The 25137-nt window shown below is 50.2% G+C and overlaps 1 protein-coding gene across 2 annotated transcripts in view; it reads right to left on the bottom strand.

The window, feature by feature from the left end:
* The window catches only part of NTM (neurotrimin), a 945407-nt gene that overhangs the window by 92368 nt on the left and 827902 nt on the right, over positions 1-25137 (bottom strand). For both annotated transcript variants that reach the window (XM_036276876.1, XM_036276877.1), the window contains one exon: positions 24577-24702. In XM_036276876.1, the coding sequence (XP_036132769.1) occupies positions 24577-24702 (126 nt within the window). The remainder of the gene's footprint in view (positions 1-24576; positions 24703-25137) is intronic.

Genomic DNA, 25137 nt, shown 5'->3' on the forward strand with positions numbered 1-25137 from the left:
CCTGTGTGGAAGTCGCCAGCTTGGGAAGGAGCAAAAGCACCACACTGCTGTTTGCCCACCTCTGGGGGGGGGGGGTGGCGCTGGTGTGTGATCCGGCTCAGAGCTGGCTCTGGCCCAACCTGCGTTGCCAGAGAGACAGCTGCTTCCCCAGAAGAGCCCCTCCCTTCAGAGTAGGCCCTGCCTGCTCAGGTACCTGCTGCAGGCCTCTCCCTGGGAGCTGATTAGAAATGCTGAATTTCCAGCCCCACCCCAGACCTGCTGAACCCAAACATGAATATGCATTTTCACAAATCCCCAGGTGATGTCTGTGCACCTTCGAGTTCGAGCTGCAGGAATGTAGGTGAGGAGGGAGGCCTGATGACTCCTTTCATCTGCAGCTCCTTTCCCCTGGTGCGGTTCCAGCTGCCTTTGGTCTCCCTGCACTGAGCTGGGTGGGCCACATGCAGACCCCTGGGGGCTCGGCAGGGGGGAGAGCTGCATGCTGGTCTCTCCACCGCTCACTGCAAAGGACAATTGCATTGTCTACTCTGTCTTCTGCCTCTTCTAATCTGTCTGCTGCACCTTGCTGTGGCCACACTGGGGATGTCAAACAGAAGAAGACAAAAGCTAGAAGTGATCAGAACAGGGTTTCTGTGGGTCTATAACTCTGGGCTGTGAGAGCGAAGGCATGTGGATTCCAGTTAGACCAACACATGACCTGCGCATCGTCTCAGAGGTTTTGCCCAGAGGATCAGAGGCTGAGCGACCTCTACCCGCCTCTTCCTCCTGCGTCCTGTGGCCCACCCACACCTCATCTGCACGCACACCTGGAGCACCGGCCTGCTCACGTTCCCCCTTTTCTCTCTCTCCCCCGCTCCTCCTCTTCTCCAGTGGTGCCTGCCCTCCTCACCGATTAAGTGCACATCAAAAACAGTGGCAGATTTATAGGTTAAGAGTGATTTAGTGGAGTGCGCTAGAGCCAAATTAATGCCGGCTGTAATGCAGTTTACCTCATTAGACAGCGTGCACCAAGATCCCGTCTGCAGTAGAACAATTGGTCTCCGAAGCCCAGTATTCATCTTCCAGGGTGGCTGGGAGATAATAAATGGGTAATATTCCGGTGATAATGGTAATGGAGTCATGGTTCAGAGCTAATATTATGGCAAAGTAGTAATTATTTCAACAGTAAACAAGGGCATGGTTGAGCTGCCGACAGAATTCAACCCTGTTGAAACGGTTCAGTTCATTTACTTGGAGCCCAGACCTGGGACTGGCTGAGAGCAGGGTGAAGTTTTTATCCTCCACTCAAGTGTTCCAACCTCTCTCTGCTCTCTGACGCCCTCTGTCGGTGGAGAGACGGACATCCCCAGCTGCTGCTTGCCCTGCTTCTGATTTACGGGGTGACAGACAGCGGCTCCAGTCTCTCTGTGGGAACAGCGCTGAGCCCACAGAGGAGTCCACCGCCCGAGACACTGTGAGAAGCGGGGCTTCGTGCGGGAGCGCGAACCATAGCCCGAGGCTTGGAAACCAGGGCCCTTTCCACGGCAGACCCCCCAAATGTCCAGGGGTTGTATGGGCACTGTGGCCCAAGGAGAGGGAGCAGTGAGCTCATCTCGTGACCCGGCACCCGACTCGGTGTTCTGCAGGTCTGGGCGCTCCCTGAAGTCGGATGCAAACCCTGGGTTCACACCAGCTACTGAAATCCGAAAGGAAATCTCCGACATCGTAGATGGTGGGCCCTGGAGAAGCCCAGTGAGACCAGGATCGTTAGGTCTACACTGTCTTTGGCCAAAGGCGAAGTGTGGCCGGAGGGGGAAACGAGGCGGAAGCAGAAGGACAAGGGGATCGCTAGGGAGCAGTTTTATAATTGTCTCATACGATGGGCCCGTGTTCCAGTAATTTACTCCTGAGTAACAAACCACCCCCCACACAGAGATGCACAAAAAGTGTCCCACTACTTTGTTTGTGAAGCTGGGCTTGACGGGGCCTGGCCAGGGGACCTTGCCATGGCCTCGCAGGAGGCTGGGAGTCAGATGGTGGCTGGGGCCGGCATCCTTGGGTAGGTCTGTTCACTGGGACCCACCAGTGCACCGAGGGGTCTGGAGTTCTGCAGCTTTGCTCTCCTGGGGTCTCTCCACGTGGTGTTTCTCATATGGTGGCCTAAGGCTCCCCAGAGAGTGCTCAGGAGAAACCAGCAGGAACGTCATGGCCTTTGTGACCTGGCCTTGGAGGTCACCAGACTCACTTCCACCTCACCGCACTCACGAGAGGATCATAAAAACCAGCCCGGGGTCCAGGGCGCGGCTGAGAGCCCTTCTGATGGGGAGGCTCAGGGAATCCCTGCAGGTGTTCCCACACCAGCCCAGCCCGCTGAGGGAGCCTTCCCATGCAGTGCCTTGGCTTCTCCGTCTCTGATTCTGATTGAAGACATTCCCATTGCTCTGTCCATCCCTGAACTGACTCGGGGACAGGCAAGTCTCCCCTCATCAACTCTTCATAACAGCACTAGTAATCCTGGCTGCTGTGGATTAAATGCTCCTTTATGCCCATACCCAGTACATGTTGAGTTATTCAGTCCTATTTTAGAAATATATGTCTTTCCAATTTGTACATAAACAGGCTGAAAAAGGTTAGACCATAGTCCAAACACCGAAACACAAGCCTGTTTGATCCCAAGGCCACGTTCTCTCCACTGTGCTGGGTTCCTAGGCAAACGAGTTGCAATGGATACCAAAGATGCCAATGAAAAATAGCTAGGGCAATGATTTCTGTGAGACTTTGAAAAAGCCACCTAACCATCATGAGCGTCAACATTCTCATCGGTAAAATGGGTACAATGGCACCTACCTCACTGGGCTGTAACGAAGGTGGAAGGTGACCCCCGACGCAGGGCACTTTCCCAGGGCAAAGAGCACACGCTCAGAAAGCCACCTAACGATGCCTCCAGACCATTTCAGCGAGAGCACGACCATGCTTCGAGCACAGATTTTATTTTATAAACAGCCATTTGGGTCAAAGAAGCATGAATTAGATGAGTGAAAACAATTTTTATATATATATAATCTCAATGGTTTTATATTCACAGTTTTGTTTTTTTTCCTAACTCAGTCAAAAAAAGTTTTTAAAAGACGGGCACCTCTGTGAGAGGCACTTTAAAACACTTCTCAGCAATGGCAGCATTAAGCACTAAGTTGCGGTGTCTGTCAACACCAGTGCGCAAACAGACCGTGCACGCAAAGGTGAACATTAATCAGTCGCCAGCTCCCCCAGAAATGCGCTTTCACAACCTCGTAAGGAGGTGATAAGCAGCGACACAGCGCTTGGAGGAGCTGCCATGGAGACTCCAGCCCCCTCTGGACTGCATCAGCCGTCCGAAAACCACATCTTCCGGTGGGACCGTTTCTGAGCCCCACGTGTCTCAGGAAACTACCTTCAGCTAAATGATAAAAAGCCCAAGGGACTCTCACAGGCACAAAGTTCTTTAGTGATGGGGGTACAGGGGATAGAAAAAATAGAGGACCAACGAATAACTCCATGTTGATAGTTTTCTCTCCCATCTTAGTCCTCTGCGGAGTACTGAGCGCCAGGCATCTGTTAATTCTAAGGCCTCCTCACTTTTCAGCTCAAGGTAGCTGCACACAAGAGGAAGAACAGTCCGAAGGTGACAGGTGCATGGGAACTGAAGACACACACTGGCACACACGCACACACAGAGAACAACTGCAGCTTGAGCGGTGTTTGATAACATACTCTGCTTGCTTCTGAGGCATCATAGGAGGACTCCATCGGTTTTCATCTCCCCAAGGGTCTGACAGTGACTCGGATGGTGTTTACTGAGGGTGGACGCCCACGCGACCGCCTTTGCATCAGGAAATCCTTGTGGGTCGACTTCACGATCTGAGCTTGCTCCAGAACTGATCCCATTGACAACTGGGGCATGCCATGACTCTGACTCCTGCTAAAACTGAGCTTTAGATCACATGGGGCGTTATGATGCACAGAAAAGGGGAGATAAAGTAATAAAGCCCAACTTTGCCCTAAGGTGGGAAGGAGTCTACGACATGGCACGCCTGCAGGTGGTTCACCAAGTCCTGCCTTCTGAATTCAACGTCTTGTCTCTTCCAAGCACAACTGCTAGAATTTAAAATTGAAAATCTATCTCTAAAAGTGAAGTTTACAATGGCAAAATTGTTGCAAACACATAGTAAGCACTTATAAAAGCAGAAAAGTTATGAAAAGAACTATAAATAGCACCCGTACTTCCAACAGTTAGCAATACGCGCTAATTCATTTGCTGATGTAAAAACCAGGATTCGCTTTTGAAAGTGAGTGATGGGATTTCAAAGTCCGTCTCAACAGAAAAGAAATCTCTTTGACAGATTGATCTTTTTCTCATGTTGGTCAAATTATTATTATTATAAATGTGAAAAGTATTTTTGAAACTATGAAATCATAATGACAAGATTCTGAAAGACGATTCATCTAGGAGATGTCAGAGGAATACAACAGGAGTGAATTGAAGTGAGTAGACCTCACAAGACTGCGGTCACCCTGACCCTCAGTGCAGTCACCTCTGCCTCCCCAGTGCCCTCAGGGCTGTGGGCACATTTCAGACAGACACTGGCAGACACTGTCCTGGCGCTGTGCAGTGTGGGTGTGAAAGCAGAGGCGCTAAGGAGTCTGCAATTCCCTGGGACAGTGGAAGGTGCTGATTTACCACAGACGGGACGTGCTCCTCCCAGAGATGCACCCTCCATGGAGACTACCATGCAGACAGGGGCCGATGCTCCCCCCAACACTGCATGCACAAACTCCCCAAGGGGAAAGCCTGAATCAACAACCGACCAGTAAGCATGTTTTACGTTGACAAGATCAAACACCCAAGGCTAGGGCTGGATTTTTGGAACAACCCCCCAGACAAAAACGACTCCCCAGAAGTCAAAATGGGTAAGTACAGAATAGTTTGGGAAATCAGCAAAGTACTCAGACCAGTGCCTTGTGGTAGCAGAGGTCAAAGCCTAGGTAAGGCAGCTGTGGCCCAGAGCGGAGCCCCGGGGGATGGAGCGGGCCGCTCGAGAAGACAGGCACAGGGTCCGCGTGTACATGAGAACTGCAAGTTCACAGCCTGACAAGACAGAACGAAGGCAGTGCACGCGGATGAGGTTGAGACTGTAACAGCAGAGATCGGAGCTGGAGAGCGTCAGTCTTCACGTAGAGCAGATAATGGCAAACTTCTTTTCTAAAGGACCCAATAATAGCTATTTTAGGCTTTGCAAGCCATCTGGTCTACTTGCAATAACTCAAGTCTGACACTGTAAGACAAAAGAAGCCATAAAGAAATGGGTGTGGCTGTGTTCTCATAAAGCTTTTTTATAGACACTAGCATTTAAATTTCAAATCATTTGCACATCTCACGGAGTACTATTCTTCTTTAATTTATTTCAAACATTTAAAAACGTAAAATTCTTTTCTGAATGCACAGGCTGTTCCAAAGCAGCTTAGCAGGTTGGATTTGGCCCACTGGCCGAGTCGGCCCATCCCTGGGGTCACGAAATAGGACCACGAGAACCAGTGAGGCCTTGCGATCCCGACCCTGGGCAGGCAAAGGTCCCGGCTGGTGTTAACACTGGCCTGTGATGTCCAGACCTCACTTCGCCAGGTGATGTCCCCTTTGATTTCTGTTCTGCACAGCGTGTCCTTGTTAAACAAGTTGCACATTCAACTCTCTAAACTCACTTGGGCTACATTCTCTCCAGCATTTGTGAAATGCTCAGGTGAACTTTCACATTAATTACACTGCATAAAGAAGTGTAAGACTTAACCAAGATAACTGGAACAAAGCTGCTGTTGTTATGACAACGGTCATAAACAACAGTTACATCATTTGCTTTTTGCATTCGTGTTGCCAAAATGGTCACACAGCTATGCCTTAGAAGACGTCCCTGCACTGCGTTCACAGGCGCCGCCTCCTGCCTTCTCGACCTTGGTGTCACCCTGCAGAACACACCTGATGAATACAGAGCTTACACAAGAGGACAAGGCCCATAAAGTGTCCGTGTTGACGGAGCGGCTGTGATGTGGGACTGCTGATCTTCACATTCGGGTCTGTTCTGTGATGAGGTAGCACAGGTGCGGAGGTTCACAGGTTTGCCGAGGGTCCCCCATTACTAACTGGCAGAGCAAGGAGCCCAGAGTCCTACCAGAAGTGCTGTTCACTGCCCCTTATCCCCTGCCCCCGCCTCCACCATGAGTGACTCGGGGTGCTAGGTGGGCAAGGGTGTGGTGAAGGTTTTCCTTTGTCAAGTGTGGACCAGAAACAAGCACACGGTGTTACGAAGAAGGGGCCTGACAGAAGGTCCTGGGAGCCTGTCCCGTGTCACCACGAGTCTCCCCAGTGAACGCCCGAAAATGGCTTGTCAGCTTTCAACACACTCTCTACTTCCTCTCCTCCCTTCTTTCTCCCCTAATGTTTCCCGACATGGTGCACATTATCAGATGGTGAAGTAACTGGCATTCACCTCCCAGGCTTGGCAAGCACCTCCCTCCCTTTACCCGCTCAGTGGGGAGTTTATAGTCAGTAGGAATCGTAATGGCTCTGCAGGCTGAATTCTCAGCATTCTCCAGCTGTGGGGATCTCCGAGGCGAGACTCGGGTGGAGCGACAACAACTCAACATGAAGTTTTTAATTCCCTTTTGTATCTAACTTGTATCTTGACAGAGCCACCGCTGTGGCCCCCTGGCCCCCCACTTCCCTCCGCTGCTCAGCAGCCTGGTGTGCATGGAGGTCGGCAGACGGCCTCCGCCCACTGAGGCTGCCCTAAGGCACTCGTCGGGCAGAGAAGGGAGTCTTCATTCTAAGAGACGCAGGGAAACATGTGCCAAGCTCTGTTTAATTGTCACTGAGGACAGGGGTTGAGCATCTTGACATCATCAAGTCTGGTGGACAGCACTGACCCTGTTTCCAAGCCACTCGTTTGGGACGTGGGAATCAGGGAGGCCTTTGCCAGGCCCCAGCCCCGCACACTGGTGTCACCGCTCACAGCTACCTGCAGTGCAGGACAGGCATCCAATGCTGCTTCCACACAGGTGACAAGAGCACACCCCGGTCTGGGCTGGGCTGTTACACAGCAGGTGTCTTTTTAAATTTTTCCATTGATTTTTACAGACTGGAAGAGGGAGGGAGGGAGAGAGAGAGATGTCGATGTGACAGAGGCACATCAATTGGTTGCCTCTTGACTGACTTTGACTGGGGCTGGTGATCAAACTCACAGCACAGTTACATGCCCTGGACCAGAATCAAACCTGTGACCCTGAGGTCCTCAGGCCGACACTCGAATTGCTAAGTCACACTGGCCAGGGCCATCAGGTAGGTGTCTTTTTAAATGTTTTGTTGTTGTTGCTCTTTTCATTGATTTTTTTTAGAGAGAGAGGAAGGGAGAGAGAAACATCAATGATTGAGAACATTGACTGGTCGCCTCCTACATGCCCCGCCACTGGGGAGCTGGCCCACAACCTGGGCATGTGCCCTGATGGAGAATCGAACCGGCGACCTCTTGGTGCTCGGGTCGACGCTCGGTCACTGAGCCACACCAGCCGGGCCAGGTAAGTGTCTCTTTAAAGTAGAAAAGAACATCTTCTATTTTCATTTTTGTTTAGTAAAACCTAGAGCAAAGTATTACCTTGGTCAAATTTCAGCACTGTCTGCTATTTTAATTAAGCTTCTGTTTTTATTCAAGTCAGATGTTGTCAATTGTGACCTTTTTTCCCCGTGAAAGAAAGCATGGGAAGGGGAAAATCAGCATGAAGACATTCACTATCTCTGTTTAACAGGCATTCATGAGAATCCCCCAATGTCCACTGGGGATCTTAGAAGAGGCGGCAGGTTTGATTCAAGGGGAAACTGAGGCTCTGGAAAAGCCTGTCAATAGGTCACTTAGACATTGTACAAGTCAAACTCTGTATTAGATGAAATGGGGGCTGGGAGAAAGCATTGAGCTGGACATGCCACATAGGACCTATGATACCTTACCCAAGCGCCCTGTTCATCTCTGGAAAAAAGCAAAGATGCTATTGCCAAGGACAGGATTAATCACGCACTCTAATGCTAACTGTTCGTACCTCCTTGGATACCACCACCCCTCTGGCAGACATTCATTAAGCACGTATGTCGCCTCAGGCACAGGACAGCATGTATGTGTCATTTCGTGCAGTCCTCCCAACAATCCCAGGATGGACATCCTATCAGATCCTCGCTCTACAGATGATATTACTAAGGCCGAGAGGGTGGGCAGTGTGGCCAAGGGGAGGCTGCTTGAAGTGAGATAATCAGACCTCAAGTCTTAGACAGTGAACATATCATTAAGTTCAGCCCCACTTCTAGGCCCACGGCCCACACCCATGAAGGGCATCATGCCGCCTACGGACCGATCCAGAGAGCGAGGTTCAACTCCCAGGGCCTCCTCTTACTAGCTACTTGACTTCCAGCAAATTCTTCAATATTTCCGAGCCTCTGTTTCCACATTTCTTAAATATGGATAATAACAGTGTTTAAACGCATAAGGTATTTCCAAAGATTAAATGAGTTCATCTAGGTAAAGTGTTGGCACAAAAGAACACAACAAGCCTCTGCTACCATTGTTTTTATCACCTCTGAACCCTACTGGCCCCATTCAGTACATCTCCCTCCAATCCTCTCGTATTCAAATAAGAAGACCTACCCACTGCTAGACCTGAGCTTCTTTTGTCTAAAATCTGTACTTTCTTAGAGGCCAGCTGCCAAGTAACTTATTTGTGTTTGCCATTTTCTGAAAATCAGCAAAAACAGAGAGCTACCATTAACCTCTTATTGGGATTCTCCCAAACAGGTTAAATGACTGGCTCGGAGTAGCAGAGGCAACGACAGTAGTTGCAATGGAGTGAAGCACGCTATCCCCCTGCCTGTATTGTGGTATATAAAAGAAGTTACTGTGAGAGTGGAGACAGTCATTATTATCATGAGTGGCGTTAACATTGGAGTTATGAGGATAGAATGGGGTGGGGGCAAGGAGGACAAATGGCTACTTGAATAACATGCCACTGTTACCCTCTATCACCAAGGGCAAAGGCTGCCGGAAACGGTTCACCTCCGATGGTCTGGCCACTCTCCTCCCCAGAACTGAATTCTGGGCTACATGATATGCAAATATATGCAATACGGCACAACAGAGCACTAGCTGCTGAGTCAATAGATCCTCACGTGCTCAGACCTAGTCTGACACACAGCTTAGCAGTCAAGTTTCCTTGGGAAATCACAGACTCTCCAAACTTGGGTTTCTTGTCTGTAAAATATACTTGACAGCAATTCTAACCTCATACGGTTGTTAGAAAATCAAATAAAAATATAAAAATATTTCAAAACTTAAAAGTGGTTTCTAGGGGAAAAACAGATGATCTGAGTTAGCAGCTGATTACATCTTGATTTTTGCTATCGGTAATAAAACTAGATAATAGTAAACAGAAGAGTAATGGGTTCGGAGTGTGTCCTTTATGACCAAACTTCCCGCTGAAGTCTTGGCCATCTCACATATTAGCAAGTTACTTAAGTGAGCTTCCTGGGTCTCAAGCTCTTCATCTATAAAGGAACAGTAATAACACCTACATTATGAGGTTGTCAAGAAAATAAAGAGTTCATTCATGTAAAACACTTACAACAGTGCCTGGAGCATAGCCAATCTGTAATGAAAATATTAGCTACGATGATGATGATGATGATGGTGATGATGGTGACGGTGATGATGGTGATGGTGATTCCTCTTTCAGTATTCTGTTCTTTAATGAATAAAATCTCACCATTGTAGGCTGCTGCTATTTTTCTAATTACTGAGACTTGCATTGTCAGGGCCAGAACCGCTAGCTCGCAGCCTAAGAATTCCGGCTTGCCAAGACATCCTAGGGTTCGTGCTGCTGTGGGCATGATGGCAGTGAAGTAGGGCTCTCATCAAGAGGTCCTTATAACCATGACAACATAAGTAGCACCACTCTACTAAGGATGTCATTGCCATGACAACACCTGAGTGACCGAAATCAAGAGGTCTAGGAAAGTGCTGTGATAAAGAGAGAAAACATATCAACACACAGAGAAATGTGTCCATTCAAGAACACAGGGACCGGTCAGTGTAGACACTGGCCTCAAAGTCAAGGGCAGCAAAAGGATGTTGAAGAAAACACTGTGGTCACTAAGTTGCACTGAACTCTTAAGCACCTCGGGTTCCGGTTGGAGACCGAGATGCAGAGAGGCATGAAGCTAGTACTCTCCAGTCTTTCCACACCTCACAGCCTGCCCTGTCAATCTGTCCATCAAGGGTTTGGTTTGTTTGTTTTCGTTTGTTTGTGCTCCCTCTTCAAGATGGTGGCCATGACAACGAATTTGTTAAGACTCCGAGGAGAAATATTTTTAATGGAACTTGAGAACTGATCACCCTCTTCTTCTGGCTCCTAAATGTTGGAATGGGCAAGAACTAATCCCCAGAACTCTCATCTGCTTCGGTCTGTACATGGCAATGACCAGCCTCATGACCCTTAATGCCACGTGCAAGCTGAGGACCCTTGGCTTTACTTTTCTAGCCTCTGTGCCTTTGCACAGCCAACCATCTACTCAAAATTTCCACTTGTGTATCTAAAGTACCAAGCTCCTTATTTCACCCACGAGCCTGTGTCCCTGGAGTTCCCCGTAGCAAGAAATAACAAGTCCATGTCACCGACCACAGATCTGTGAGTCACCCGCGACACCTAACTCTTTCTTATAAACCCTATGTAATCAATCAGCAAATCTGGTCAGCTTTAATTCCAGAATATATTCCGGATGAAACATATAGTCTTACCACCTTCAACCCTACCCACCTCGTCCATGCCATCATCATTTCTTGATGGATTAGAGCTACAGAATCTTAACTGGGATTCCAGTTGCTGCCCTTACACGACCCCTGACCCATGTCTTTCCCTTCAAGCAGTTAAAATCACCCTTGAAAAACATGTATTAAGTTATTTTGCTCTCCTCTTTATAATGTGCCAGTGTTTTTTACTGGAACAAGTTCCAAAGTCTTTAACATGGTTTTCAAGGAATTGTATGATCTGACTCTCAGCTCTTCACAGCAGCCTCTGCTACTTGTCTCTACAGAAACATTCTTGCTGTCCCTCGTAAACACCAAACATCTTCCCAACGTGTGGGCTTGGCACCTGCAGACACCTCTGCTTGGAACACCCTCTCTTGATATGTCCCATTTATTGTCTCTCTTCACTCAGATCTCTAGGTCTCTGCTCCGGCTCGCTCTCAACACTCAAGTAGCATGGTCCATTGTTCTTTATCCCATTTCTGTTTTAGTTTTCTCCATGGTACTCCCTCTCCCTGACATTGGATTGCATATTAATTTGTCAGACGTTACCACTACTTCCATACTGTAGTCCTATGGGATGGAGACTTTGAATGCTGTGCTCACAGTACAATCTGAAGCATCAAAATAGGCACTATTGTGTTTCAGGTACTCAAATATCCATAGGATAAAAGATGATTCATTCTGCCCATTAATCACATCTCTGTTGTACTCTATCATTTCTGGCTAATAAATCCTGATCCTCTTAAAATCATACATAAATAAGTCTGTGTTGTTATGATCATTTTTAGAGAAGAGGCACTAACCGACATGGTCCAATAGCCAGAAATAAATCAGACACCAGCTAGTTTCTAGTATCCTAACTACTGCCACATGGGCAAAAAGCCAGACAAACAATCCCTAGTCCACCAAACCCTCAAGAAGGAGGGCAAACCAGAAATGTGGGATTCCCTCTTCGCGCAGCCCTACCCTTACTCCGAACCCACATTAAACCCAGGTTCTGGTGATTTGGCCTTATGTGTATCTCTATGTTCCATCTCTATGCTTCACTCCTGCTAACTCAGGATTCTGACATTGACCCTGTAATGGCTTCCTAAAGGTCAGTCTCCTTGCTTTGGATCACAAGGAGGCTTGACCTTGCCAACAGATACCTGCTGTCACACCCCACCTTCAGGTAAGGAAAGAAAAGGTTTCTGTGCATTATCCCAGATGCAGGCTACAGCCAGAATGAGTGAGAGATGCCTTCACAGTCTGCCATCGGGCACGGGACTAAATCCAGTGTGTCTCACGTCCCCCGCGGCCAGCTGACCACACAGGGCAGGACCCTCTCTCCAGCCATCCCCAGCCCTACACAGCACTCTCGTTCCTCCCTCTTCTCACCTTCCAGCTGACCTCTGGGCTCCCCGAAACACTCCCTCCCCATGCACATGCTCCCCTCGGCCGGGCGCCTCCCAGATGAGCGTCCCTGAACTTCCCCCTGAGTCACACCCAGCTGCTCCTCAGTGCAGAGCCTCCTCCGGAGTTCTCTCCAGAAACTGGGCGTTGAGGTTGGGGGGATGGTCTTCCCCACTCCTCGAGATCGCTCCGAAAGGATGCCTCTCTCCCATTTTTATTGAAACCCTTGCTCCTTCAAAGCTGATGCCCTCTGCAAAGCTGTGCCCCCCCACTCTTCCTTGCCACCGGCGGCCGAACTCCTCACGATTCTTTGAGGGTTTTCACATTTGGCTCACAGCTCTACGTGCCGCTAACCCCAGCCATGGTCGGGGTGACGTCAGTGTTACCCAGACACCTTTGCTACCAACCGCCTGGATCCTCCTTTCCTATTAGCCCTTTTCTCTGCCTCAGCCATACGCAACCATGTCATTGGCCTGTGCATGCCATTCTCTAGAATTTGTCACCACTAATCAAGGGACCACAGTTTCTGATTTAATCCTTGTAACTTGTCTGGCTGGTGTGGCTCAGTGGCTGAGCGTCGACCCATGTGCTGGGACATTGCTGGTTCGATTCTCGGTCAGGGCACATGCCCAGGTGGTGGGCTCGATCCCCAGTGGGGGTTGCAGGAGGTGGCCAGTTGATGTTCTCTCTCATTGATGTTTCCATCTCTCTCTCCCTCTCCCTTCCTCTCTCTCTAAAATAAAAAATAAATAAAAAAAAAACCTTGTAACTTACCAGCTTATTCAACTACTCACACTGTAATGCCCTCTTACTTTATTCACTCATTCATCGAACAAACATGTACTGGATGTCCGTAATTCGACAGGCGCCGTGCTAAGCACAGGTGTGCACGGTGCAGAGCAAGGAGAGCATGCTCCTCGCCTCACAAAGCTGACAGCCTCGCGCTGCGAGGGCGGGTCTGCAATAAATGTTCCGGAGACTGGCCGCCTGTGGCCCTTCAGCGTGCCCGTGGTCCGGACGAGTGCCTTTCTATTCACCACCAGCCCCACCAAGAACACTCCTGCTGCAGCATCCTTTCTTCCACACACGTATGGGGCATCTTCTTCAGTAACCCATCCCCAGCTACTCTCTTTGGGATGACAACCCCCAAACAATGCCAGCTAATCTCTGCCTCTTATCTTGATTCATTTCCCCAGCTACCATGTCCCACACGATAAGGCTGACGTATCGACAGGTTTATCTCGGGTCTCTCCACTAGGATACAAGCTCTGTGGTGCCAGGGGCTTGGTCTGCTTTGTCCACTCACGTGTCCCCAGTGGCTAGGGCAATGCATGGCAGGAGCTTCTCCATAACAGTAACTGAGTGAAGAAACAAATCCGTGGATAAAGAATCAAAATTGTTTTGCCAAGGAGTTTTCCTGGGAGAAAAATTCATGTCACCTTCTCTCCTTTTCTGGAACGGTATGTGATGGAATACATAAGCCAATAGAGAGAAAGCACCATTTGTCTTCCTCTGTCATGCAGATGACTGGCCAAACGGCTTCCACCACGGTGACCCCACTGAACCGTTCCGTACCGGGCAAGGCAGTGATGCAAGGGCGAGAGGAGGGACACAGGCCTGCTGGGCTGCAGGTCAGTTAAGCAAGGGGAGTCCTGAATCTATTGCAGAGGATGATAAAGTCCCAAGTCACTCATTTCAACTCTGTTAGAAGCGGGAAGAGGAATGACTTTGTTTTTCGGGGCGAGGGGAGGGGTGAGCAGAGAGGAACCAGCCTCTTTTGGAGAGAAGTAAGGAGCTAATGTGATCTTCCAGGGAAGGAAGGGGTACACCTCCCTGGCCCCCAACGCCAAGGCTGACTGTGCAGGAGTGTCGGGTCGTCTGTACATCCCAGCCAAGAAGGGAACCGGAACCTGGATGGTAGAAGCACTGAATTGCTATTCTGCTCATTCCTTCACCCTGGCTCTAGTGGGAAAAGCATTTTACAACAAGATGAAGTACTCCAAATACCGCAAGGACATGTCGGGAAACTGAATGCAGTCTGATAATGAAAACCATGCCCTGAAATCCAGCCATTTCTTTTCATATCTGAAGCTGTTAAAGGGGTAAAACAACCTAATAATAACAATCAAGCAGAGGACATGCCATTGTGTAAGTAAATGATAGCATTTAACATGAGGAAGAAATAAATCAAGCCAGAAAGCAGCCTTATCACTGCTGTGGGCCACGGTCAAGGGGGAGAGGGGGAGGAGCACAAAACTAGAAAGGCAGACTCAGGGGGGAAGACAACTGGCCTGGGAACCAGGAGAGGTCAGCCCTCCACGCTGGGGTGACGTCCTTGCGCTGATATATTCATGCAAAGAGCAAGTGAGGGGCCTGAGATCGTCGGGGAGGAGGGAAAGCCCACCCTGGGCTCCATCATGGACCAGAGTGTGAGTGAATTTGCAAGGACTCTTGGGTCGGAAAAGAAGCAACCCAAGGCCCTGAACTGGGAGGGAGTCTGAGCCTGAGAACAGCCACACCCTCAAGAGTTACAACAGCGATTGTCAACCCTTCTCAACTCACAGCGCATGCAAGCTATTTACTAAAATTCTGCGGCACACCAAAAAAGATATATTAGTTTTGCTGATCTAAGAAAAAAATAGGTATAATTTTTATTCATTCGCATTAGTCAGCTACTAATGTGTTGCCTGTTGTCAATTTTTTTATTTGACAATCCAGGGGAAAGAGGTCAGCGTCCCTGGCTGAATAGGCAGGTGTTGCATGGTTTTTAAGGCCCCGCAGCACCGGGGGCCTGTTGCCGCACACTGGCTGGAATCCCTGGTCTAGAAAAGGCAGTGGGTTAGACATCGGGCAGGAACGCAACACCCATTACGAATGTGGATCCTCGAGTGAAAATGGCTTCGACTGGAATTTTGCCTTGGCTGTGTCACCTTTATGGGCAAACTGTGCCCTCAAACCTCCATTTCTTTATTGCTAACATGAAAATAATGCCCACTTATGAGGGCGATGTGAGCACTTCGTGATACAATTTATATGAAGCAGGGTGCACAGCACATAGCAAATCACAGGAACCTGGGACATTTGTTAAAATGCAGGTTTCTAAGCCCTGGCCAGTTTGGTTCTATGGTTAGAGTGTCGGTCTGAGGACCAAAGAGTCGTGGGTTTGATTCCGGTCAAGGGCACGTACCTCGGTTGTGGTTCTGTCCCCGGCCCAGGTCAGGGTCATAGGGAAGGCAACCAGTCAATGTGTCTCTCTCACATCGATGTTTCTCTCTCTCTCTCTCTCTCTCTCTGTCCCTCCCACTCTGTCTGAAGATAAATGGAAGAATATCCTCAGGTGAGAATTTAAAAAAAAAAAAATGGCCCTGGCCGGTTTGGCTCAGCGGTTGGAGCGTCGGCCTGCGGTACAGAGAGACCCGGGTTCGGTTCCCGCTAAGGGCACGTACCTCGGTTGCAGTTTGTCCCCGGTCCTGGTTGGTCGTGCGGGTGGCAACCACTCGATGTGTCCCTTTCACATCGATGTTTCTCTCTCTCTCTCTTCCTCTCTCTCCCTCCCGCTCTGTCTGAACAAAAAAATAAAATAAAATAAAATAAAAATAAAAAATGAAGGTTTCTAGGTCCCACACCAGGTCTGGGGTATAAAGAAGATGATGTTGATGCGGCTGGTCCAGGGCCCGCCCTCTGAGACAGACCCAGCACAGCGGTAGGCACAGCACACTGGGGACGCCGCCCGGAGTGAGATGTCACTGCTTCCACCTGAGCCGTGCGACCTTGACCCGTTCGCCTGACCTCTCTAAGCCTCGCTCTCTCGCCGGCGGACCTGGCCGACCCCGAGACCTGACTGTGATTGCAAAAAGCACATTCTACTATATGTAAATATTCTGGAGAATGCCCAACACGTTTTTAAGCACCCACAAATTATTAGTTATTGCTATTTTGGGATGATAAGACTCCGGTTGTAATTTACACTCAAGTTCTGACCATAGTCAAGATTTAAAAGTAGATGCAAAGTCAGAAGCACACGTTGAAGTCCTGGTAACAAGGATCTTGTGAATGGACACTTTCTCCAAGAAAAGTTATGGTAGCTCCTGGACATGGAACTCCCCAAGCCTGGAACTGGGCTGCAGGGTGCTCCAGGGTGGGGGTGAGGTTCCTGTGGTTGTGGCAGGTGGTGCCGTTCTCCCCTACAGCGGCCTGTGCTGGGTGCACCTCGGACATGGGGTCCCCTGGCCTGGTGGCTGCCATTGTAATGCGCCTCTGCATCTCACTGAGTCAGGCTGGTTAGCATCTGTGGGGAAGAGGATACAAACGCCCTGGTCTTTTTGTTTCCTTTTTAGCTCCATCAAAACAGTTCTGCATGGTAACGGTCGCCAAGTACCAGCATAAATAGCCTGAGACTCCAGGGAGTGTGGGGGAGGATGCTGTTAGCAATGTCTGATTTCAGCAGCTTCCCGATTCTACAACATTTTTCAAGGGTTTTTAAATAATTGGGTAAAACCACAAACAATGTCTGTGGTGTGCACTTGTGCCCTCGGCTTCTAGACTGAGGCTCGATGTCGTATGTTCTCAATTCAAGCTCATTGAACTCATTAATTTCCTCACTAGTCTTTTTATGATTTTTCTCTTCTTTGAAGTAGGAAGTCGCACAGCTATAATATTGCCTTAAACCAGATCATAAATATTAAACTTACAAAAACCCTTATTGACATTGGCAAATTTCGCCCTAACTGCATCGCTCCAGTTGTAATTTCAGAGTTAGGGAGAATTAGGGAGTTAGCGTGTGATCTCTAAGTGTCTTCCCTCACTTTCTTCTTCAGCACCTTGGCCTGCACGCCTGTGCTGAAATCATTTGCTCGGGACTGTGCCTGGATCACTCTGCCACCTGCTCAAGGTTGCGCCACGGTGTGTCTTTATCCTAATGAGCCGCCGGCCCTGGGCGGGCTGGGCTCTCGCACCGAAGCAGCGTGCTCTGTGCCACTCCGGACAGGGACCAGCCACTTCTCATTATGACGCAAGTGTTTCCCGCCCACCCTCCGTGACCACTGTGTATCCTTCACAGTAGCAATTAGTTGGCCCTCCTGGGACAGTTACTCGGGGTACCCTGGGAATTTTAATCAAGCCCCTTCGTTAATTAGAAAACGGTGGGGGCTAGGGAGGTGCTGATTAAGCATCTTTGAATATCTAGGCATTCTGGCAATTGACTGAGCTTGGGTTTTTGTAAGAATTCAACCTTTTCAGACAAAAGAATTTTAATTCTGTTCTGTTCTTGGCATGGGTGGCAGGGGGGAAGAAGGGCTGCCAAGCCTAGGGAAGTGAACATCGGGCACCTACCACGTGGGCACCGTGCTAGGGGGCCGCGCTCTGCACTGGAGAGCAGGTTTGATCCCTGCCACGTCCGCGTTTCAAAGCCACTATTATTTTTATTTTTCGATGAAGAGTCTAAGCCGTGGCCTACGGGTGGACCAAGGGGTGGGCGAGGGAGAACTTCTTTTTGGAATCGCTTTGATGACTTGGGAAACAAACGCTCCGCGGCAGAGAATGATGAGAAGAGACGAACCTCCTGGATCTCACCCTTTACTCATTAAAATTGATTTTGTTTTAAATTATGTACCAGGAAGAATTATTTTCAAAAAGTAAAGGAAAAACACCGCTTCTGCAGATTGGATGCTTCTCTGCTCAGAATCAGTAACGGGCCTGGCCTGGCACTCGGCGCTGGGACCCGACAAGCAGCACACGGACCGTCCGTGTCCTCCCGACCCCCGAGCGACAGGGGACCTGGGCGTAACTGTAAGAACCGCCGTCGTCAGAAACGTGTGCAGGGCAGTGACTCTGTCATCAGAGACTTTCACAGCGTGGCACTGAGGCGTGGCCTTCAAAGAGAAGCAGGGCTTCATGCAGAAGGTGCGTACGGGACAAGCTCCCGGGGACAGGGGTAAGCGGGAGAGGGTGCCTCATGCGCGGTGAGCGTCCAGCTGGGAGGGTGCCTGCAGCGTGCGAGGCCGTCGGGGTCCCAGACCAACCCCTCACTGTCTACGTGCTGCTCCAAGAAACCCACAGCATGAGTCAAGTGCATTTTCAGAGAGGCCTCACCACCTTAGCGTGACCGCGCGCTGAGCCGCAGACGGCAATTCAAACCCAGTTGGACCTTCTCTCCAAGCCCAGCTCCTATGCACGGATCACCTTCTCTCAGGCAGCCTTTGCTATGGAGGCGGAGCCACTGCAGGGAGCCAAAGCCTCCAGGAAGGGCCAGGCCGCCCAGGCTGCGCCTGTCGCAGGAGAATGAACACGCTGGGCAACGCACACCTGCCCTCAGCAAGCAGATAAACGGAGCTGACACACTGGCCGCTCCCCATTCCCCGTCTGGGATGGAATGACAGGAAAACACTCCTCTTAATTGCCTCGCCTGGGTTCCAGTTCTCCAGGGGCAGACAGACCAGGCCCTGGGCACAGGGAGCCTGTCCCACAAGCAGCAGGGAAGCAGATCCCCAGCCTTCCACCCTCGTGCCTCTTGCTGGACAACTAGGCTGCCTCCTGGTTTCCTCGCACTGGCCATGGCTGGGGAGGTAATTCGGTCACTGAGCTCCCCCGCTTGCTGCAGGGAAGACTTGCAGCGTGCATCCGCTAGCTACAGGGCAACCCAGCCAAAGGGATTCCAAGAGCTGGCCAGCGCGGGCATAGGTGGAGATCTTTGATAATCTTTGTCTTTCCTTGTTCACAGACTGGTCCTTCCCTGCTGGGTGGGACCGTCCGTGGGGAAGGTGAGAGCGTCCGTTCCACCGTGCGCTCCGTCCCTGCCTTCCCGGCTCTCTCTGCTGGAGAGATTTCCGCTCCTCTGCCGTCCTAATGATCCCTGTGCCGCGCGGGCCCCGACGCCGGTGCTGACAGGCTGCTCATTAGGGCCAGGGTGCTGCCGTCAGCGGTGGCATGCCAGAGCTGCGCCCTGACACTTTTCACAGAGCTGTCACCGGAGTCATGGAGCCTGCCAGCTCTGGTTGAACTCAAGCTGTGATACCTCCAGTGCCAATTAGTGCTTCAGTGTCCTGCTTGGCTGGGGAGGAAGGCCTGTCAGTGTGACAAATGGGAGAACAGGTGAGTGTGTGGCAGGGGCAGGGCAGGGTTCGGGGTATGGCAAGGAGAAGAGCTTCCGTCCAGGGGTCACCCTGTCCTCACCAATTCGGTGCCTCTTAAAACACAGAGAAACAAGGGCTGGGACACCAACTGCCCACTGCCAAGGGCCCAGCAGGAGAACCGGTGTAGAGGACCAGATCTGGCCGCTCACGCGGGTGGCCTGGTCCTGCAGGGATGGCTGAGCAGGTGCAGAGGAGCCCTCTCCACCCGTGGGAAGAGAAGGCTCCCATGCCAAGGGCTTGGTTTGGCACCCAGTGGACAGATGGTCCGTGTATGGCCCTGGGGAAAACCAGTCCATCAGCCCTGGCCGGTTTGGCTCAGCAGTTGGAGCGTTGGCCTGTGGGCCAGAGAGTCCAGGGTTCGGTTCCCGCTTGGGGCACATACCAAAAAAAAAAAAGGAGAAATAAAAAAGCAGTGCATCAATCTCTATTCCACCTCAATTCTCACACTGTGGGGCGTGGGAAGAATTTTTAAAATGATATTTCCCTTTTTTGTATTGATTTCTTTCTCTATATTTTTATTTTTTTAACCCATGACCAGTGGAACATTCTCATATACAGCTGAACTAATTCTCCCTGGCAATAATTAGGGTTGTTTTACAAAACCCTTGGGAGCCACTGAGGGTTTAGGCACAGGTAGGGTTGGGAACCAAAGGGATCGAGGGTCCAGAAAGACCAGAACACGTCAGAGGAACACGCACGTCGGGACAGGGACTGTGGGGAGGTGGCGAGGAGGCACAAGTGGGCTCACCGAAGACCCGCCTTCAAAGTCACCTGTGAGCCTTCTCAACTCCTGCAAACGAGAACCTGAAAAGGAGGGTCTCCTTCGAGAAGCCAAGCCCTGCCGCAGCAGGTCCCCTGGGGAACTTGGGGAAAGGGTCGAAGGTCCTGTGAAGACCAGAGAAATGTCCTGAAGACCCGCCAGCAGTTTAAGCGGCAAACACATGAGGTCTCAACTACACATCAAAGTGGAGAGAATTCCTCATGAATCGGGGTGCGGTCTGTGAACCGGGAGAACGGACATGCCCCTTGGGGCACGGGCACAGGTAAGCGCTTGCCCGCTGAATCAACACGTATTTCTTGAATTCTTTCTAGGTTCTGAGCATTCTTCTAGGAGGCAAAGAATCAAAGATGAGTGAGAGGCAGGCCCTGAGCTCAACAGTCTCATGAATTAGAGATGAGGACCTCTCTGTAAAGGGCTCAGCGAACCTCACTGAGCCCCAACCGGTACCTGGGTGCCAGGTGTTCCTTCAGTAGCTTTAGTGAGGTTTTCATTGTCTGTGTTTTGTTTGATGGGAGAAAGAAGGAGGGAGTAGATCCGAGGGGGGAGCTCCGTGAGGACACGCAACAGTCCCTGGCTCCGTGTGTGGTCGAACCCACACATCAGTGATAAGGGTCATGGCTTCATCCGAGTTTGTGTTCAGCTCCCAGGAATGTGGCAACAAAGGGATCTCAGCCTTCTCTTTAAAGATCTTACAGTCCAACAAAACTGGAGGCATGACAACTGGGTTTTGAGAATACTTTTCAATGAAGAGTGAGGTCCTAAAATGCATCCTTTAGGATATAATTACAGAGACCGTGTTTCTGTTCACCTAGGAAGACCCCAAGGAATCAAGAACACAAAATGTATTCTTTTGGAGACAGAAACACAGGCACTTAAGGGCTGTGCTGACATCAATTCTTGTATCTCCAGAAGAGGACACAATGCAAGGCACAGAGTCAGGAACAGGGCAGTGTCCACCAGAGACCGGGCACTGGTGGCCCTTGGCACCTGGAGGAGTCTGCTAGCACTTACATGGAATTCGAAGGAGGGCAAGGAAACGTCCATGCAGACCAGAGGGTGTGTTGGCGTGAGGCAGGGAGAAAACACCTGTAGAAACACCTAGGTCTGTGCAGGTGCGCAGAACACCTGTACATTCCCAAGCGGAGTGCAGATGGCGGCAGGTGTCTTTACAAAGCTAATGCACGTTCTCCTTCAACTCTTGGGAGGAGCAACGTCATGTGGGGAATAAAAAAGCATGTCACCGGCAACAGGAGGAGAAGTGCTTCTCAGGGTCACTGGCAAGCGGAGCGAGCTTGGGAGGCCTCGCCGCCCTCTTCGTCTGGGATGTGGACAACGGACACTGTCTCCAGCTGATGGAAGGGCTGGGCAGACAGCCTTAAGGCGAGTCCCTGCCACCCCATCCTATCAGATCATCACTCCCAGCTTCTGAGATTCAAAATGCATGAGCCACATGTAATAAAACGGTGGTTAACGTTTCTGCATCCCTTTTCCAAATAAAAGGTAGTCAAACCTGGAAATGCATGTTTCAGCGTCTTCGTCTGTTGCAAGTAGCGACACATAAATTATGATGGAGGGAACTAGGGTTATTCAGGAATGAAGAAGCAGATCAGCCTGGAGAGAATTCAGTGAAGCCATGGGAGTCGCCCAAAGTGCTTACCTCGACCAGCTGTCCATTGGGGATTTATGGGTGTGTCCCAGGGACGGGTCCTGCCTGAGAAGCCATCTACCCACCTGAGCGGGACAAAGGCACAGCGGTCTCTCCCTTCCGAGACCTTGCTGAGGTGAGTATCGTGTTCTCCGAGGAGCCTCCAACCTGTCCTAACTTGTTTGAAATAAGCCTCCTTTGGAAATGTTTAGTGGGGAGACTGGAGGTCTGGCTGCTAAGGGTTTGCAGCTTCAGTTCCGATTTGGCAGCAGCCCAGCGACACGCGATCTCCAGTCAGTCTCGGGAAACGGCAGCCTGGGGCGTCCCGAGGGGTCATTTTCTGCCCTGCGTGTCCTATCAGTTTGAATCTGGGATAGCCCTTCTGGGCCAGGGACCGGGAAGAACTGCATCTCAATTCCGCTGATCCACAGGCAGATTCTGATTCCCCTGCTCCTGAAAACCCCAGGAAAATGGGAGCCAAGTCCCCTGGGGAAATGAATCTGCTCGATGGCCCCCCAAAACGGAAGAGGAGCCTAAGGCACAGAGCTTCGGTGAGGAACGGAAGAGGCCTCCAGGGTCGGAGGGAAGACACAGTGACTGTGTGAAGGGGGGAGGGGGGAGATTAAAGTGGACACATTGAGGAGCCTGTGAGAAAAGAGAAAGCAAAGGACAAAAGGAAGAAGCACAAAGGTCAAGACAAAAGGGGAAGATGCACGGAGAAGGGAATACAAGGAAAACACCCAGCAAAGACAAAGAACCAGAGGAGGAAATGAGAAAAGACCTCCAACAGGAGACAGAGGGACACCTGCTAGAGGGAGGGGCTCAGTGCCTCTTGACAGGGCAACGCAAGTCCACCGGGGTGATGAATGCCCTGCAGATTCTAAGGCGCAGAGGCCTTGGCATCTGATAGCACTGCAGACGCGGAATTCGGCAGCGACGGGTGCTGTGCACCAGGGGCTTAGAAAGTCTGTCCATTGGGACGGTCCCTCCTTCAGGTGTGTCCCAGGGCCACGTGCCGTCGGTAAAGATCAAAAGCATACCTGAAGCCTCCTCCCAGATTTTGCGCCAGTCCACACTTAAAGTCATTTCAAATCAAGAGACTGGCAGGGGCATGAGAGGCTCTCCACAGTGTTGGCATTAGGAATGATGGCCTGGGGCAGCTCCCAGGAATTCAGGCCAAACTCTGCAAAGCTCACGCTTGCTCTGAGGATGGCTATCTGGGCAAACTGCAATGCCTAAGAGGGGGGATCTGGTATTGGAGGCCACTCACAGCCCTAAACTGGTGTTTTAAAATGTCTAAGTGCAGCGGACACTGTGATGCGTGGCCACCTTCGGGCACAGGGGATGTCTGCCTCAGGGGCAGACATGCTGCAGGTGGACAGATGGCGCTCAGTTGCAGCCTTAAGGGCATTGTCTCCTATGAAGAGAGATGCAGCCCAAGGTCCCAGTCTTTCTGTGGGCAGCCCAAATTCAGTGGCTGACTGCTGTGCCAGCCCCCTCACCTCAAATAAAGAACATTTCTAAAGGGACACCCTAGCTTCAGAACTCCCCGAAAGTTCAGCTGAGATATTCCACTTGACTGCATGGCGACTCCGCTTCTCCAACCACCCATCCCTGCTCCCTTCTCTTTCATTCCACAGGGCTTGACTCCAAGAGCATCTTGAAGAAACTTCCTGCGTTATAGTCACCTTATAGGGTCGGCTTTTAGGGGACCCAATCTACAACACCAAGCAAACAATTACCACCGTATTTCCTCTAAGATCCTTAAACCTCTTCTGCTCAGCAGTGCACATACCTTCACGCGCACACCCGCATGTGTACATTAACCAACAACAAGCCATGGCATTAAGGGTCTTTACATGTCTCTGCTCAGATGTCACCTTTTCGAAGGCCTTTCCTGACCAAACCTCTTTTCCGTCTGCCAGTGTAGACTGCTCTGTTTTCTCATCCTTACCACCACCTGTGATACTGTATATTCAATTTTATGGTCATTTTTCTCATGAGAATGTGAGTGTATGAGAGCAGGAACTTGTACGTTTTAGTTTATTGCTATATCCTTCATGCTTGGAAGTGTGCCTAGACTATTGCAAGGGCTCAGTAGAAACTGAAGAAAAAATAAAATAATTGAATGCACCATGAATAAAAGCTAGCTTAATGATAAATGGCACCTACTTAAATACTAAAGGCTTAATGTTCACTCCACGAAAGCACAAAACTACACTTAGTCTGGTCTGTACAATATCTACACATTAAGACAAAGTAAAATCTGCAATGTAGTTATCGCGGATTAATCATAGCAGAACCATCACACAACCGAAGAACAACAAGCGGAAGAGAAACCAGATATTTGGCAACGCCGAAGACGCACAGATTTGGAAACTTTCCTTTTAGGAAAACGGCCCTTCGAAGCTCTCATTTATCATTTCGTGTTTGTGTTTTCTATCTCTTACAACAACCACACGGACAATGCCACCAAAGCTAATGGTCCCAACATCAACTGTGGCCAGTGAAGTTCTCCCAGAACGTCTTGCCACCCGGTCACCCACCAACAACTGGGATGCAGGTCCCAGCCTGTGGAGAGACCCCCCAGCAGGACTGCGGAATCTTAGCGGACGCGCGTGTCTTTCAGAGAACACCAGAGTTCTCTGCAGAGTCACAGGCTAACAAGTGTAGGACCCTTTGAACGAAGTCACTAGCACTACAACGTCTTGGCTGTGGCCAGCGATTCTCCCGGTTTCTTCCTCCCAGCTGACACAATGCAGCAAGCTGCTGTCTTACCTTTGGGGGAGATGTGTCTCCAGGTAACCGTAGGCTCTGGTCTACCCGTTGCTATGCAGGTGAGGCTGATATTGTTCCCTTCATTAATGGAGATATCTGAAGAAATCTCTACAATTTTGGGAGATACTGTGGAGACAAAAGCCAGTAGAACAAAAATAAATATCCTATTGAACATTTCTTGGCTGTCTTACAATGACGGCAGAATAGCCCAGGGACTGAAATATAGGGCTTCTAGGAATAAATGATGAGAAATTAGAGGAATGACCTTAAACATAAAAGAAACATCTTACCTTGAATCTAGCTTCTATTTGCTCCTTTTTAAACCCGAAGTCAGGAAGTGCTGATGGGAATGGACTCCAGTGCCACACCGCGGTAACTATGGCCCGCGCCTCCACCCTCCTCCTGTCTGCCTGTCCCCGCACCCCTCTGACACGTATCCGCGTCCCTCCACCCAGCATTCAGAGCTGACCAGATGTAACCCACTGCCGATCATATCGCATCTCTGCCTAAACACCTCCGGTCGTTCCTTATTGGCTGGCTGATCATCTCCACGCGCCGGAT

Source organism: Molossus molossus, unplaced genomic scaffold (assembly GCF_014108415.1).
Source record: "Molossus molossus isolate mMolMol1 unplaced genomic scaffold, mMolMol1.p scaffold_m16_p_22, whole genome shotgun sequence".
Lineage (NCBI taxonomy): Eukaryota > Metazoa > Chordata > Mammalia > Chiroptera > Molossidae > Molossus > Molossus molossus.